General features: G+C 40.4%; 1 protein-coding gene across 4 annotated transcripts in view; it reads right to left on the bottom strand.

Moving 5' to 3' along the window:
- LOC126166879 (lysosomal-associated transmembrane protein 4A) overlaps positions 1 to 17,629 on the bottom strand; it is a 31,845-nt gene extending 14,216 nt beyond the window's left edge. Inside the window, exons 1-5 of one of the 4 annotated variants that reach the window (XM_049920438.1) lie at positions 17,463 to 17,629; positions 16,122 to 16,224; positions 10,370 to 10,628; positions 9,971 to 10,109; positions 9,737 to 9,893 (exon numbers count right to left, since the gene is read on the bottom strand). In XM_049920438.1, coding sequence (XP_049776395.1) covers positions 9,737 to 9,893; positions 9,971 to 10,109; positions 10,370 to 10,628; positions 16,122 to 16,217 — 651 coding nt within the window. In that variant the 5' untranslated portion in view covers positions 16,218 to 16,224; positions 17,463 to 17,629. Of the gene's footprint in view, positions 1 to 9,736; positions 9,894 to 9,970; positions 10,110 to 10,369; positions 10,629 to 16,121; positions 16,225 to 17,123; positions 17,263 to 17,396 lie in introns of those variants that run through there. The other 3 variants (XM_049920437.1, XM_049920441.1, XM_049920439.1) reach the window with 3 other exon arrangements.
- Between the last annotated feature and the right edge of the window lie 1,113 nt (positions 17,630 to 18,742).

Below are 18,742 nucleotides of genomic sequence, written 5' to 3' on the forward strand. Positions count from 1 at the left end.
GACTGGCTACCGTGCTGGATATCAGGTGCAAAGAAGCCCATGATCATCATTGACGCAGAAATCTACACTGCAGAGTGCATGGTGGAAAACGCACCCAGGAAGACGTCCTCGCCCAAGAGATGGAGAATGGGCAGGACTGCAATGCGACGATGAGGAAGTGGGCTAAAGATTTCAATGGACACGATGCACCCTGTAAGGCGCCCTTATCCAATTGGCTCGCTCTTCTGGAAAATTTTGAAGTATGGAAGCCAAATCCTACAGGGTACCATCACTTATGGGCCGAAACGTGTGAAAACGCCTCGTACGACAGGCAGGAATACCTCGGGCCTATTCTAACTCCCAGACCCTCAGGGGGAAAGTACACGTAGGACATTGAGGGACCGCGTACAGCGGGCAGCCAGATAATACACATTTCCTAGTTTCAACGAATGGAATGGCAACAGGCCCACAATGTAGAGATAGTGGGAGAAAACATTTGCAGCACCAGAAATTTATACAGACAGTTTTGTCAGGGGAAAAGCAAAAGCCACTGTTGATGCTCCAGGAGTAAAGACAATCAAGACAGCTCTGAAGATGCCGCTCAGTAAGACAGGTCCGTGGAGAACTGCAATAGATGGAAAAATCAAAAACAAAAAGGGAGCTGGTGATGCCCAGCAGGAGACAGGCCATTATAGGATTATTGGCGATAGCAAAGATGAAAACGCTCAGGACAGAACCGTGAAGCACACCACTTTCCTGCATGAAGGTATCTGACAAGACAGAACCCATATGCAACTAACTCTGTATTGTAAAAATGCCCGAGGAAAACAGGGCAGGCGCCACATGTAAGGAGTACGGAGGAAACCAGTTCTCCAGCAGGCGTCTTAGGTCACCTCCAAATCAATCTGGGATTTACACAGAAAACCGTTCAAGCCATGGGTGGACAAATTAATGATATGGTCAACTGCAGAATGCCGCACTAAATCCACACTGTGCATTCATTAGTAAATGGCGAGACTCAAGCCACCACACAAGCCGGGCAAGAATTATATTTTCCGTAACCCTGCAAACAGAGCTGGTGAGAGAGATGGGGCAATAGCTACAAGGAAGGTTTTTGCCCCTGCCATGATTAGGTATGGGTAGGACGGTGGCTTCACTCCAGCATCCAGGAAATGTGCCCTCTGCCCAGATGCAGTTGTACATGTTAAGCAGAAACTGCTTGTCCACAAGAGAAAGGTGCTGCAACATCTCAATGTGAATGGTGTCTGCCCTGGGGCGGAGGATCGGGATGAACGGAGAGCTTGATCTAGCTCCCTCATAGTAAAGGCAGCGTTGTAGCACTCACGATTTGGAGAAGAGAAGGGTATCACCCGAGCCTCCTCCGGTCGTTTCCGACGGAGGAAGGCAGAGTGATAGTGGGAAGAGCTTGAAACTTCCGCAAAATGGCGGATCAAGGTGTTTGAGATAGCAATAGGGTCCACGATGACAATGTCAGCTACTGTCACACCGGAAATTGGGGGATGGATCTTGGTCCCAGAGAGCAGTCGGAAGTTGTCCCACGACACAGGAAGGTGTGAAACTGTTAAAATAACTACTGAATGAAACCAATCTAGCTCTTTTGCTATCCCAAAGAATGCGATGACACTTTGCACGCATCTGTTTACCGTATTTACTCGAATCTAAGCCGCACTTTTTTTCCGGTTTTTGTAATCCAAAAAACCGCCTGCAGCTTAGAATCGAGTGCAAAGTAAGCGGAAGTTCTGAAATATGTTGGTAGGTGCCGCCACAACTAACTTCTGCCGTCGAATATATGTAGCGCTACACAGGCATGCTTTACAGGCACAAAGATAAATACTGGTGCCAAAACCTCTGCGTCAGTAAATAAATTAAAAAGAAAGGTGGAAGACGAGCTTTTTTCTCCGCCCCGAATTTCGACCACTGCATTTTCATACATTATCCAACGAAGTAAATACAAATTCCGTATTGTTCATCTTCAAATGTAGCAGCTTTTCAGCTTTTCAATGTACTACGAAAATCCGACTGGCAAGACCGTTTGCGATGTTTGTCAGTATGGCCAATTCTATGTTCTGATTTTTTTTCTACCTGTGAGAAGAGATGGTTGCTAATGGGAACTTTTGTGAATTCTGAATCATGTGCAGTATTCTCTTCACCATAAGAATAATACGAATATAAACATTTTGCCATGTATTCTTTCGTGTTTGCTGCTATCTCATTTAAATCCTGTCTGCCTAATAAACTACGAAACTAGAGTGAGACAACATAAACGCGGAAGTATACACATATGTCATGTTCATATTCGTATTATTCTTATGCCTAATAGTGATATAGTCAGAAATGAAGCACGGCAACTGACTAGATTTTTAAATCTAAGATGACTAATTTCTGTGCAGAAAATCATGTACTAAAGAGGCATCTGCAAAGATTTTCAAACGGAGAAAAATTTTCGCTAAACTCTCGTTCAGAACATCATCTATTATACGCACTTTATTATTTGGTTCTTGTTGATCATTATCAAAGAAAGCAGCAGTGTAAGTAACAACAAATAGCAGTCTCTTGCCATTGTTTCGCTACTGATACAATTACTCTCTTTTTTTTATTGTAAGCGGCAGTAGCACGCACAAAAGCAAACCATGCCGCGAGCAGCGACAGGTCGTGAACATTCATTATCGGAATGCGACAAACAATGCATGACACAGTACAGTAATGCATTTTCAGCTTAGAGTGACGAAAACACCTATAACAAAGAGAACGGCAATTATCAGATCAAAGAAAAATAAGTAATTAATTCAAACCAGACGAAGCACGTGAAAAACGAAGGGTACCCGCATAAATAAGGACGGAGAGCCTGACGCATAGCAATGGCTACATGGTAAAGCTTAACTGCTAAGCTTACGGCTCGAACCAAACTACTGTAGCTGTATCGTCATTCATTCGACCTGAATTGTGTCTCATATTACAATGGACCAACTTTGTTTCGATTTGGAGGCGCGGCCTAAAACTTTTCTCTCCCCTTGAATTTCGGATCTCAAATTTCAGCTGCGGCTTAGATTCGGGAAATTATTTTTTCCTTTATTTCGAGTCTCATTTTTCAGGTGCGGCTTAGATTCGAGTAAATACGGTATAACAAATGCAGTTATCCAGCGTAGGGTGGCGGTTAAAAATGCGGTGAGCACGTCTCTGTGAGCGAATTGCATTGCGACGCGCCTCAGTCCACCAAGGGACTGGGACACAACATGGTAAAGAGGAAGTGCGGGGAATGCAACGTTCTGCAGCAGTAAGGGTAACGCTTATGAGAGAGTCTACCTGGTCATCACAATTGGGGAGGAGTAAAGCTGCCAGTCAGCCTTAGTAAGCTGCCACTTAGGTGTGCATGTGGGTGGGGTAGGAGTCAGCAAATGGATAGCACACGGGAAATGGTCACTCGAGCAGGTGTCAGAAAGAACGAACCACTCAAGACGAGGGGCCAGCTGGGCAGTGCACAAGAAGAGGTCCAAATGGGAATAGGTGTGTGTGAGCGAGGAGACGGAAAGGAAAGTGGGTGTTCCAAAGGTAGAAGAGGTTACGTTGGGTAAGAAGGTCAGCCAAGTCAGCCAAGAGGGCACACACTGACAGGCCCTGGGAGCCCCCCCCCCCTCCCAAAGGGGATTATGTGCATTAAAGTCACTGAGTAGCAAAAATGGGGAAGGCAGCTGCTCAGTAAGTTGAAGGAAGTCTGCCGTGGTGATAACGAATGATGGAAGGACATATATGATACAGAGAGAAAAAGGCATGTGGGGAAGGAAAGAGCAAACTGCAACAACTTGAAGATGGATTCCGTATGAGCAGCATGACGCCCCCCCCCCCCCCCCCCCCCCCCCACGAGAGCGAATGCCGACCGCAGGGGGAAGGTCAAAACGAATCAGTAAGAAATGTGAAAGCTCAAAGTGGTCATGAGGATGCAATTTCATTTCCTGAAGGCAGAGTACAAGGGGACGCTGTGATGCTAAAAGAAGCCGTAAAATTTACTTGTGAGGCGGAAGGCCGTGAACATTCCAGTGGAGGAGAGTCACGATGAGGAAGACATAGGGCTGTTATCTTGTCGGCTGCCGAGTGACAGCTGGGGAAGAGGCACAACTGGAGGGCACAGAAGCATCAGCTTGCTTGTGTGGTCAGTCTGCAGAGCCCAATGTCGAAAAACTGTTGTTGGTGCGCACCGGCGACACCCGAGACTGGCCAGGCTGAAGTATCACACGCCAACAGCATCGGAGAGGATCTTCGAGGTGGCGAAGGTGAAGACCATTTGCATTTGATGGACTTCTTCGAGCCTTTCTGGTTAGATGAAGATTCGAGTGTTGTCTGGTTGGAGGGACGGAGGAAGTCTTCACAGGAGTACTCCTTCTGTCCTTTCTGGCCTACCGGTTGTGTAGCTGGTTGCTTTGCCCCTTGAGGTGAGAGTTTGACAGCTTGTTGTACAGCTGGACAAGGGGTACGGCAATGCTACCCTGACACTTGGCGATTTCATAATCTCAGAGCTGAATTGGAGATCGCATATCTGCATGGCCATGTCTTTCATAGAGCGAGGGGTAACAAGAACAGAACTACAGGTATCAGAAAGTGGAACGCAGGGTTTGCGACTAGACAGTAACTTGCGAGCGACTGTGTAGTCTAACAGCCCGCTCATCAAGATACACTGGACAATCCCAAGAGGCGGTGGAATGGCCGCCATTGCAGTTGATACAGAGGGGAGAAAAAGGTGGACAATCATCCACGTACACATCCCTACCACAGGTGACACATGTGGCTAGGTGTCGACAAGATGTTCTAGTGTGGTTGAAACGATGACACTGGTAGCAGGGCATCGAGTTCGGAATGTATGGCCGGACTGCGATAATTTTATAGCCTGCTTTGATCCTGGATGGCAGCACCACTCTATCAAAAATAAGGAAAAGAGTGCATGTGGGCACTAAGAAGGAATCTGCCTTTTCCATTACACGATGGACGGTAATGACACCCTGATCAGAGAGGTAAGATTGGATTTCGACCTCGGTGTAAATTACACCACGGGAAGAATTCAAAGTTCTATGGGCCTCGACACAAACAGGGTAGCTGTGGAGAAGCGAGACAGCAAGCAGTTGTTGTGCTTGAGAATCAGAAGTGGTCTCCAAAAGCAAAGTGGCATTCTGTAAACGACAGCAGGATTTCACAGGGCCAGCAATTGCATCTACATCTTTCTGAATAATAAATGGATTTACCATAGCTAACGATTGACCGTCTTCAGTACGTGAGACCATAAGGAACCGTGGTACAGCAGGAAGGGCTTTTGAATCATTAGCCTCATTGCATTTATGTTTTGTAGACATTGAGTAGGGAGATGACTGCATCATCGCACGGAAATCCCCCATGACTGCCAGCGTCTCTGATGCCGCGCTCCTTCCAACTGGGGGCCCCCTTCACAAGGGGGCGCACCCACCTTAGGTGATAGTTCACGCCTTAGGTCACACCTCCCACACATATGACAGACTTTTTTTTTTTTTTTTGTGGTTTTAGGGCGCACAACTTCAACGGTCATTAGCGCCCTGACTACTCTAAGAATGCACCGCGAGGCACAAGTTGACAACAACAACTAAAAGGGAAAACACGATAAAAGACAGACTGACAGGCATAGGATTAAAAAACAGCATCATCAAATGTCCTTAGAGAGGTTTGTCAAATTGATAAAACGAAGAACACGAGCAACTGCTCGACATATGACAGAGGAACCAATCAGTAATTTGGGAATGTTACAACTCAGGCAATCACCCCTTCCTGGGCCTGGCCTGTACCAGGGGGTACGTGCGAACCCTACCTGTCGACCTGGGGCTCGGAATTACGCATTACCCAGTCACCTATTGCGCATCAAGACCCAAGAGCTGGTCTTCAGGAGTGCACAGGGAGGAAGAAGAAAAAGAGGAACCTCAAACAATCAAATGGAGGGAGAGAGGAGAAGGGAAACAAAGAAAGGGAAAGGGAGCGAAAAACAAAAGGGATATTGTTCGCACGTCAGCGACAGAATGCAGATCATTCCCAATAATACCCCACGCATATTCCCCACGGAAAGGGAAAAAAAATAGCAAGAGAATAGACATGCAGCACGGAAAGAAAAAAATGCTGTAAAGGCTGCGGCCACGTGGCAGCCAAGCACGAACCCGCCAAAGAGCGGCGAGCCCCTTGAGAGAAAGTTTTAGTCTGAGAGCAAACAGATTTTGCATAACTTCTTATGTTAGAAGTATAAGCAAATGTGCGAAAATTCATAAAAATCTGAGATGATGGGTGACATGACTTACGTGATTTGATGTGGAATGACCTCTTCTGTATATCATTCAACACCAAAATGAACCAGTAACTAAGAATAATCATTCCACAAAATTAACCCTTTCACTATTGTTTCAAAAATATTCTTATTTTATATGGCAACTAAAGTGAGCTCACTATATGCTTTATTAACTATTTTATGTCCTTTCTTAGTTAAAGCTCAATGTTTTAGGTGAAAAATTCAAGCATGTGACAAAATTTGCTGTTGGTCTGCACTAACCAACTCTCTTCTTGAATAAATGACAGTCACTCACCAAATCAAAGACTAACACAAACACTTGCATCTGCGCTCAAAGTCATCATATGGTACTGTGAAGTCATAATACTGAGATAATGAACGATACAGCTTACAAGCCATCAGAAGCTGGTCACAGGTGATGCCCAAGGATGGAGACTATAAGCTGCCACCTAAGACAAAGCAGCTTCATCTGAGAATTGCACGAACTGTGCATTCAATCAATATACAGAAGTTTCATAAATGGGTGTCCCCTTCCTGTTTCGTACATAAATGGTGCATTGGAAGAAAGACCTATGGTACACCTCTGTGTAACATATTACAAGCATAGGCTTACTGGATGTGTAAGCCCTTGACCTTTGCCTTCCTCCAACAACAAACACTTCACCATGTCACCGGTGGGTCAGCCATTTTGTACACTTTGCCTTCGTCTCTTGCACTATCTTCGTGTGACTCACTTGACACAGACAAATATGAAACAGCCACAAAATTCAGAATCTACCATCTGATACTTATTCATTTAGCTAATAAGACAAATGGATTAATTTAATCATAAGGGAAAGGGTAATTCGGTAAAAAATTCTGTCACAAAATCCTGTTCAACACTGTAAAACATGTCAGGGTGTATACGGGGACAAGGAAAAAAAAAATCCCGGATTATTCCCGGATTTCTCCCGGATATCCCGTTTAAAAAATATGCTTTCTCCCCGGGCGAAAATACACTTTTTCTGTGCTAAGTGACAGTAGGTTTTCCGTAGATTTTCCCTCGGAACTGTAAAACCTATCAATCCTTTGAATGGTTAACGTTTTATATAATAACGTAGAACTTCCCGGAAAAAAAAAAAAAAAAAAAAAAAGAAAAGACGGGACAGAGAAGTTTTGGAGAGACTTTTGATTAAAAAAAGGAGAGAAGTTTTGGAAAGACCTTTGATCTGCAGCAACATATACGCTGCATATTTTCGTATTACGAAAGTATAAATTCGAATTGCACCAAACACAGCGCGTTAGTTTCCGGAGCGTTGAAACCGAGGTTGCGATGTCCTTTTGTGAGCGAGTCATATCTCAAGCCACGAGATGTCGCCAGCCGATGACAGCAGCTATTGAAAGCATAGGACACCTGTTATAGTCAGCCAATAGCAAGATCACTGGTTACATAGCGCGAACACGCAAGAGGAAAAGTTAACGGTTTACATTGATGTACACAGTACCGTATATCTACAAGAAAAGCTAAGCTTTCACACATAATTTTGGTCTCTAAGATTAACACGCCACAACAGAAGCTAAGCTTGCACATGTAATATTGATTTTTTTTTTTGTGCGTGTTATACTTTAAGATGCATCACACAAATGTGCCAGTAAATTTAAAAATTCTGACGTAAATGTCTCAGCTCGAAATTCTTGTGAGTGGCTGGTCCTCAAACTGTTCAGTTTCGAATGCTCTGTGATTTAGATATCCATCCCACTTTCTCACACGTAACAAAATTCATGTTGCGTAAAAAGAAATTTTCTTTGAAAGTAACACTTTTCTAACCACCGTTCGCAATACAACCAGGAAACTGTTAGAAATAGGTTCGATTTACCAGTTGCCAGAGAACGCCAGGAAACAGGCATTATTGTGCGTGTGCAACTGTAGTGGCGTAGGAAGCCCACATGTTCATGTGTATAAAGCACTAACAGAGCTTACATTACACCATAAAAGAAACAGAGCATCAGAGAATACTCCGCCGGCCGGAGTGGCCGTGCGGTTCTAGGCACTACAGTCTGGAACCGAGCGACCGCTATGGTCGCAGGTACGAATCCTGCCTCGGGCATGGATGTGTGTGCTGTCCTTAGGTTTAATTAGTTCTAAGTTCTAGGCGACTGATGACCTCAGAAGTTAAGTCGCATAGTGCTCAGAGCCATTTGAACCATTTTTAGAGGATACTCCAAAGAGCATCGGAATTTCGTAAACCATAATAAAATGCATAACTCGGCTTGAAGTGCAAATTGGCTTTTTCCAGTTCACAATGAAGTAGGTCCCATCTGATAGTAAGCTTTTCAGTGTGGTTTTTGGGATGTAAATTTTCTTGGAGTACCAGTACTCTGCGATCTCATTTTAGGTTCTTTATCATGGCATAATGCCGTATATGGCAGAAGATGATAACGTGCACTTGAAATTCAGCGAACAGTTGGAACTAGGCAATACTGTAGAATGAAACACTTCGTTTCAAATAAAATGATTGCCTCAGCGGAAAGATTAATAAAGCCAAATTTCTTTAGCAAACTTGCAAAAATGACTTCACCGTTCTGCAAGGCAATTAATGCTTGACTGCTACTAACTTGGAAATAAAATAAAATCAGAAAAGAAATTAATAATATATTTTTGCCCTCCGTAATTATGTGAATGTATTTTAATTCACTTGATAGCTCCCGGCCACAGAAATCCGTTTGTTTTCACATGACGTTGGGAGCTGTACACGAAGAGAAGCAGCGAAATCACTTAACGTAAACACGGGTCACGTGGAGATAAAAACCCCCCTCCCCACTACAACCCAGACAACTCTGTGCAAGCGTGAATCTGGCAGCTAGGACGCGGGAGAAAAATTTTTCTCGTTTGCATCTGGCTGCTTACCGATACAGCTAACAGCCAAACTTCAAGTAGCGGGAGAAGGTACTGCTTATACGCGAGTCAAATGCGCTTGCGCAACAGACCGCTGGCAATTGGTCAAACGAACCTAACGTGAACAGTTGTGAGTCATGCTCATAGCAAGCAGTTTATTGTTACAAAGAATTACAGTCTGCGCCCTACGGCCGTTGAAATATTTTTGCTATTTGCAGACGCTTGTGCGTGCACGGTATTTTGTTGTTGTAAATTGCTCATTTCCTTTGCCAATAAAGTTTTATTTTTTTCCCTCTTGTTTATATTTTACTGCTGCAGTATCATTCTCCAGTAGCAGGATACAATAACATTCTTTGCTAGAGAATCAGTTCTGCAGTCAAAATTGCAAAAAATTAACTGAAAGCTAAAACAATGAAAAATTCCCGGAATTCCGAAAAATTCCCGGGTTTTTCCCGGTTTTCTCCCGGACGAAAAAATTCCCGGGTTTTTCCCGGATTTCCCGGTTGCCCCGGGTCGTATACACCCTGCATGTGCACTTGCTGGAGAATAATTTAGCTGTGTGACAAAATTACCTTGACCATCATGGCTAACATGAAGAACATGAGAACCAGCAAGGACAGACACTGTGGGTTAAGTCTTAATAGTTCTTCCTGGAATGGAAGATGTGGATTTTCCTCAACAACACGGTGGACATCTGGCAAGTAGCACAGGTACCCAACAGCAGTCAGACTAAAAAGAAAGTAAATATTAAATAGTGCATAATAAACACACAACTTGCAATTAAAAAAAAAAAAACTACATATTACCTTGCAATGCAGAAATCAAAAACTTGCAAGCAAAAGAATGGCATCAAGTAGGATGGCTTGCCTTTAATTGCACCATATACCATTATCAGAGTTATTGCAAATGTGCAGAAAGTCACAACCATTCCAACATTTAAGTCCTCTGAAAATGGATTTAACAACAATATATCAAATGAATGAACTCATACGTAATCTCTCTGTCATATACCATTCAAGTTGATATTAACAAATCATTTTTTTTGTTTTCAATGTAACAAAATAGTTAACAACAGTGAAGGCATAGATTCTTCTGTCACAATTTATATGCAACAATTTGGTTTTTCCCTAGGTATGGTTACAAGGAACTATATGGTCATTTGATAACACTACTAATAACTTACAACACCAAGTAGTGCTACGTACGATGGTTAAGACTTCTATGAACGAAGATGTCCCGGTATCCATGAGCTGCAGCAAAATCTGTCTGCTTCAACACTTCACCTTGTGGATGAAGGCTTACTTCAATATTTCTGCCAAGATTTGGTGCAATCATTTCTACTAAAGTGTCATCAACTTCACTTAATGGTGTCGGCAAAACTGGGTCTATTGCTACATTTTCTTGTACCATTTCAGGATGCCTCATCACTACGGCAATCACTGAGAGGGCCAAAACATGAAGCATCTACAACAAAATAAAAAATAAATAAATAAAAAGACATAGCCACACTGGACATAGTGAAAAATGCAAATTCCTTCATAAGCTAACAAAACCATTAATTTTCAAATAAGTACATAATTGCAAGCATCATAACAAACACATCAAACATACTGACCCTTAGCCCAAAAAAGTATCAGGTACTAACAAAAATTTTACATGCACTTTCAATGGGTACTACTAAGCTGTGACAATACAGCAAATGCTGGAAAAGTCAACTCCGCACTGCCAATAGCAGAGATGAGAAGGCAGACTTTCAGGGCAGGAATGAAAGACACTATAATATTAGCAATCAGTTGACTGATTTCTTATTTCATTCCGAAGATACACAGCTTAATACTTTTGTTTAACTGTCCACGTAACAACAATGAATTCACACTCTTTAGAAACTTGAGTAATTCACTAAGCTGTTCTATGCACTGGAGAATATTGAGAGCTAAATTTTGAGGTGATCACTACTCTGGCACAAAACACATAAGCAAAAAATTTTCATTTAATCACATATTCTGTTCTGAATGGTTTTGAAAATTAAACGCATCCATGAGGTTCTTTACTGGCAGGCATTTTAGTAGACTCCCCACTATCTTCTTTCCTCAGTCCAAGCATCAAAGCTCTGAACAACTTTGCTGCTGAACAACTGTGCTACTGAAATTAAAGTTTAAAAATGGAAGCTAAAAATGTCAAGTTTTCACTAATTTGCAATTTCATCTCAAATCGTACAGGGCATATCAATGTTCTTTGGAAAAAAAATGTCAGACCTCTGTACCAAATGTGTTAAGAAATAAAATATTTACTATGTAGGAAAAGATATGATTGCTACTAACCGTAAAGATGACACATCAAGTTGCAGACAGGTACAATTAACACATACTCGCAGAAAGCTTTTGGCCATAACCTTCATCAGCATACGGAGAAAGACACCATTCATACACACAACAGCGAACTCCGACAATATGGGCCCCCAAGCTGCCACAGTCAGCTGTCGTGTGTGTGAGGTGTGCTTGCTTGTGTGTATGAATGGTGTGTGTTTCTACTTTGCTAATGACGGCTATGGCCAAAAGCTTTGTGTAAGTGTGTTTTAAATGTGCCCGACTGCAATTTGAGGCGTCATCTTTATGGTAAGAACTAATCTCTCTTCCTACATTGTTCATATTCCTACCTGGAGTCTCCAGTGTTGAAATAAAATATTTTCATTTTAGCTTGGTTTTTGTAAATGGTACACTCCTTTGAAAAATGTATATTTTGTAAACTAAAAAAAACATAACTGATAATCCAAAAGTACAGGAGGCCTCCCAGATGTTTCTGTTTTCAAGCTCCCTTATGTTCAAATTTAGTTGACACACACTTGAAAGTCACAGAACGCTAACTTCCTTGTTATGTTACCAGATACAACTGACAATTATAAACAATATCTTCTCTGCTCCCGCTATCTGTATATGTAAACATTTATTACTAAATTTTTTTAAAAAATCACATTTTTACGAGTTTTTACAGATTATTTAGTCGCAAACACCCACCACAAAACTTACAAATATTGCGCACAATGTCTTGTTTGGTTAAAGTGTTAACAATTACTGTAATCAATGTGGGCAATATTTCAAAATTTTTCAACATTCTGCATATTGTTGACACACTAGTGTAAAACATGCTTGTCAGCAAACTGTTTCCAGCTCTTTTCTGTTTATAACAAGTGTGAGAGTTCTATATTAAACACCCATACAAAGCAACGCACACAAGCAAAAGTGATATTTACAAAGAAAATTGGAAGAATTTTAACGAGTTTTACACAAGCAACATCTTCAAAACTTTGAAGTGTATAATGTTGATGCACCTGGTGCAGAACATGGAAGATAGTGACATGTGCAACCAATGTGACGTATGGTTTCAGAACCTTAACACTGCTACCTAGGCAGCCACCTATACTGAGAAGGTACAATTACTGACACCGAGACAGTTACCAGACAGTTACCCAAGCAGCAGATACACAAATACAAACCAACTTCCTCACACTATTCAATTTCAAAAGCTCAAAAAATGAAAAAGGTATATGGGCATCCTACTGTGGGCATCCATTGCAAAATTACAATGTTTCCCTCGAATATTAATTACGGGCAGACAAAGAATGCAGCAAAGCCCCCCCCCTCAGACTAAAGTTATCTCTGTTAGCAAAAATCGTGAAACTAACACGATAAAATGATATATGACAAGATCAGAAAGAGAAGTGTATCCCCCAATTAAAAAGGAGAACCCAAATTTACAAATTGAGCTCTCAAAATTCTACTCTCCACAACCAAAATTGGCAAAATGCCAACCAATGAAGGAAGTATCCAGATGTATTTACTGCACTGATTTGAAACTCATTTGTTTCACCACAAGTAGTGACACAGGGAAGAGGTACACGGAGATGAACCTGATGCTCTTTTGTGTGTCATAATCCACAAGATAAATGTTGGTTGCAGGAGTGTGCAGTATGTTCCGGTGCTGAATTGATGACCATTGGTGCACTACACCTTCACCTACAGGGTACTGACAATGATGTAATCTATGCACTGTAAGGAGTTGGTGAAGAAGACAGTGGAGCTAGGGAAGTTTGCTACAGAGGTTAGGCTTTGGGTTATAGAAGGAGTAGCTCATCATCGTATAAGCAGGATTCAGAGACAGACCATAGCATAAGAAAAATCAGCCACATTCCAAAATACTGGCACATTAGTTTTTCATTTCGACTTTGCTGAGAACTGGTCTGTTGCTTTGCAGAACAAAGTTCAATGTTACCATTGTCACGCACCTGAAGTGTCAGTACTCACATGAGCTGCTCACTTTTTTTGGAACTTCACACTCTTTTGCTAATGTCAGTGATGGTCTCATTTGTGACAGTGCAGATGAACAATTGATGATGTAGCGTGTGGGGGCTATAAGTTTCCTAAATACATATGTGTGACTGATGGACATTTGGCAGCATCTCATTTTAGAAACCGCTTTCAGCCTTAGGAGTCTGGAAAGCACAGTACAGAAACTAGGACAAAAATGTATAGTTTCTGCAACAGGTCATGGAAAAAGTGCATGTGATGGGATAGGAGGCCTTTGTAAACATCTTGCAACAAGGTTTAATCTCTAGAGCAAAGCTGTTGAAGCTATAAGAGATACTATTGGGGATTTGTACATACCACATCAAAATTACTACAAAACACAAAATTCTTACTTCTAAATGAAAGCACATCATGGAAATTCCATTAGGGGGAGAGAGAGAGAGAGAGAGAGAGAGAGAGAGAGAGAGAGAGAGAGAGGTGGTCTGCTCTGAAGCCAGTGGCAGGAATTCAGTGAACTCAATAACAGTACTCCACAAAACGCAGCCGTAACAGGCTATGTGTGAAATGCAGAGACCTCAGCATACTTTAGATGACTTTATTGTGAGCAACTACATTCCTTGTGTATATTACAATCAGTGGTGGGTGGGACAAGCAATTAGTCTCTCTTAGGAGCTGCAAGATGGCAAATTCTTTCAAATGGCCACCATCAATCAGTGTGAAGTTCCCATTCCAAGTACTGTCCTTGTTGGATCATCCTTGTCCATGCGCAAATTCAGCTCGGCTATACAAGTTCAATGAGGAGCAGATGAAAAGAAAACGAACTCTTTTCAACAATGCAGTGTTGGTTGTAACAGTGTAGACAATTTTTAATTAATGGAATGTCTTAAGGAAGTAAAATCATGGCAAAGACAAAAATTTGTGAATAATATCAGAAACATAAGAATGTATGCACAAAGCTATTTTCTATGTCCAATTATTTTTATAAAATGCTTGAACAAAATGAACCATTGGTTTCCCTCTCACTTATAAGGCTGTAAAATAATTATTTTCACTAATATATACCATTTTGTATTACATTTACTCAACATTAACAATCAATTAAAATTTTTAAGTGTCCAGGATTTTTATTATTATTATTATTATTATTATTATTTACCTTGAGAGAAGCTACGTCTAACATAAAAATTTCTCAAATTTTGCACCACAAAATATTGCCCACTCTGATTGTACCTTCCATATATAAAATGACTAACTAACATACCAAGCAATTTTTTAGAATATTCAGGATGGAGGTTTTTGAGAGTTATAAAGGATCAAAAAATTTATGCACAAATATTTCGATGGTTTAAGATTTTCAGGAATTAATGTCACAACTGACAGTTAGCGGCCTTTCCATTTTATCGTTTCTCAAGAAGTTAACATCCTGTAACTATTCATACTTTCAAAACATAATTTTGAAGTGTTCTAAAAATTACAAATTTTCATCGTTCATTTTTCCAAATTAAAGATGAAAAACTCTTAAGTGGGTACATGTTAATCATATCTGATATATGAACAAAGTTTTTATTAAAAATAGTTCCAGGTATCTATTGCATGTAGTATTTTTACAGTTTTTTGTCATTTCCCCTTTAGTTATGACACTTTCAGACATACTCAGATAGATCTATAAATTTTTAACAAATCAGCAGAGAAATGATTCCCTCCCCCCCCCCCCCCCCCCTCAGGATACAAAACAATGATATGACACATTCACTCCTAACACTGCACGATTTGAGAAGAAATCGTCCTAAGAACATTCAGATAGGGTGTTCTTCGAACTTTTCCAATGATAGTGTTACTGACTGTTATGCAGCAAAATAATCATCAGAGACCATAATCTAATACACATTTTCTGAATTTATCTTGTAGTTTTAGTTTTTATAATGAACGGTGCATTAAATTTGTTATGGACACGACACTGCACTACCGTCATCTCATTACTACAATCTCTATTTAGCTTTCATATTCATTGGCTTTACCTACTGGCAACCTAATTACCACCTTTCAGCCTAACCTAGAAGTAAGGCTATGCTACAGATCTGTCTTTCACCACAACCTAGATACCAGGAACAGTCTATATCACACGTTAACCCTAATTTCTTATAGAGAGCTGTATGAATACTTTCAAAGATTTTTAATACAGTGAATTTCGATAAAAGCAAGTATACTGCATCATTTGGTAGCAAACAAATATTACTCTGTTTAGAACAGCTGATGCAGCAAGCAGCGCGTACACAAAATAAAGTTTGGTAGGCCTAATTTGAAAAAATTGTTGGGAATCAATATCAGAGCGTAAGTGCGAGGAATATATACAAAACATGCGAATGTTATAAATAAACACTGGTCCAGCATTGGATCAACGTTTATTAATAACAACATCAAATATCTGATAAATATCGTCCAGGCACCACACGTTCCAACTGAATGATTCTATAGTGAAAAAGACACTAAAACCTGTGATTCACAGCATTAATATATTGTAACTAGACATATAGGCCTACCACATAAACATCTCCATTGTTTCCTTTGATGTTCTACTTGCACATAAAAAACTTTTACATGCAAATTAAATGAAATAGTGATGCATTAGTATAAAATATTTTAATCCACTTACCAAGTGCCAAATTCCCAAAAATATTGTGCCTGTTCTAACATGACAGCAAAAACAGCACTTCCAATCATTTTGTCGCTGTCCAAATTTCAGACGCATGTTGGCACTGGAAGAGAGAAACAAAGGTTTTATAACCATATATGAACAAAAGAGCAGACTTAACATGTGTTTCATGGGCTTTAGAATCTATTTTTAATCACAAACATAAAATGATCATAAAATAATCATGTTAAATTACAAGTGGAAAATACAGTTCACTGAAAACAAACGTTGTGTGTCTGACACTACCACTCATACACTCAGCTGAACTCCTGAGTAAATAATACGGTAATGAAGCTCTTTCAAAGTGACTCTTCTCATAGGCTATAATTAAATTAAAATTTATTAAATTGTAATTTACATTAAGATAAATTGCAATTAACAACAGTATTACAAACACTTTGTCAAGCTAATGGCAAAATTGATGTTGCTGAAACAATAGAGAGATCTTTCTTCATCTATTTATATAATTTTAGAAACTCAAAAATGAACTGTGATAAAAATACAAATTTCCAAGTGACAATAGGCCTATTGTGTTTGTAACATTTTCATTGTTTGAACTTTTTGTTTTACCTGGTACCTTTACACATCTGTGCCTCCTTCACTTCCACTTACAAGGTGAAGCTGGTTTAAGAACTATTCACGACTGATACCATATTAACTTTCACTGCAACTAACGTTGCTAGATGAGAATTATTTCAACATTTTCAACAAAATTACTAGTACTGTATTTACGACTACACTGCGTAACGCTAATTTAACTTATGAAGTCACAAACTGTCGCTAACAAGGTTAGCGTTAGACACGAAACTCAAGTAAACATATATTGAAGTAATTTCTCTGCAACACACACAAATTCAAGCAATCCTTTAATCACATTGAAGAAATTTACAATATCTCTATTATTATTATAGTGCCTATAGCATATTGCAACAGCTTTAGGACGCATAATAAAATATCACGTACAATTCCCCGACATATACACTTCAATATCGTGGTGCGATTAAGTGCTGCCACACAGTTTTTCAATGTAGCGCCTCACTTAAATCACCATGAACATCAACAGTCACAAAAACTTGTACCTATATTTTTAATTCGGTAGACATTGGCTAAGTCACCCAGCCTCGATCATATGACTTCACTTGATCAAATCAACTATACCAAATAATATGTGCACACACATTTGAGATTCGTCACCGATGCATTATATAGACGTTTTCCAACTAACTTATATGTTACCTGCGTTGCTGTAATACTCCTGCTTAGAGTATTCCGTATTACGCGACGTTTCCGCGTTTAACTTACCAAATGACAATCACAATGGCAGCCCGTGCGACTACACTAGTCAAACTCGCGTCTGTGCAGATAATTGGTTTTTTATCTACTCATTTCCAAACAGCAAGACAAACACATCATATTTTACATTTTATGTTCTGGTATCCTACTTGAGAACTTTTAGAGTGAAGACATCTGACACTAAATTAACTATTCGCAACTGATCTGTCACATGTTGGTACTCAAAGATTTTACGTATTCCGTAGACTGGGAAGAATGAACATCGCATTTGTACGTGACATTTAGCTAAAGACCAACAATGAAGGTATGAACGTTTAACGTGTATGTTACATCCGTTGTGGAAAGTAATGTCGTACACGTTACACAATTAAGACGTATCAAGAACGCATCGTTTCCATACCGATGAACATTTGTAGTAACTAAAGTCTTCCAAGAAATCGGCAAATGAAGCAAATAATACTCGTTCTCTCTAACTACTGTTAAGTTCCTTTCGACGTCAACGATTCTGTATAGCAACAGTGTATGCGCCATAGAGGCTTCGATTGTTCCTGTAGCAATATATCGCTACACCCAAATTTTAACGCACGCATTATCAAGCGAGATTTGTGAATGGACTGAGGATTTTTTGGTGGGAAGAACGCACTATGTATGTCGGACGGAGAGTCATCGACAGATAAGTAACTTTCAGATGTGTCCAAGGGAAGTGAACTGGGATCTTTGCTGTTAATGTTGTATGTTATGGCCTTGCACATAATGTTAATAGTAACCTACGACTTTTTGCAGATGGTGCAGTTGTCTATAAGAAAATTCTGTAATGAAAATGTTGCACAAATTTTCAGTCAGACCTTGAAAGATTTCCAGGCCAAAGTTTACAATGGGCGTCCACGCGCAGATATTGGCAACGACTTTACGTGTATGATTAAGAGCGAATGTGATTACTTTCGACAGTAAAAGCTGATCACTTATCTTCACCTCCCTAGCACTATGTTTTAATTTTAAAAAAAATCATCTGAAACTCTGACTCACAATGCAGCTGTTCCTCCATCTTAGATTTCTCCAGTGGCCCTGGCAGACTGCAGTTCATTGGTAGAACTTGTGAAATACAATCAGTCTGCAAAGAAGGTTGCATACAGAACACAAATGTGGCCCATCCTAGACTACTACTCAGGTGCTGGGACATGTATGAAATAGGACTTACAGGGAATATTGAACGGATACAATGAAGGGAACAGGTTTGTCCTACCCCCGCTGAAAGTTGAAAAAACTGAACTGGCAGACGCACAGTGGCG

Source organism: Schistocerca cancellata, chromosome 1, assembly GCF_023864275.1.
Source record: "Schistocerca cancellata isolate TAMUIC-IGC-003103 chromosome 1, iqSchCanc2.1, whole genome shotgun sequence".
Lineage (NCBI taxonomy): Eukaryota > Metazoa > Arthropoda > Insecta > Orthoptera > Acrididae > Schistocerca > Schistocerca cancellata.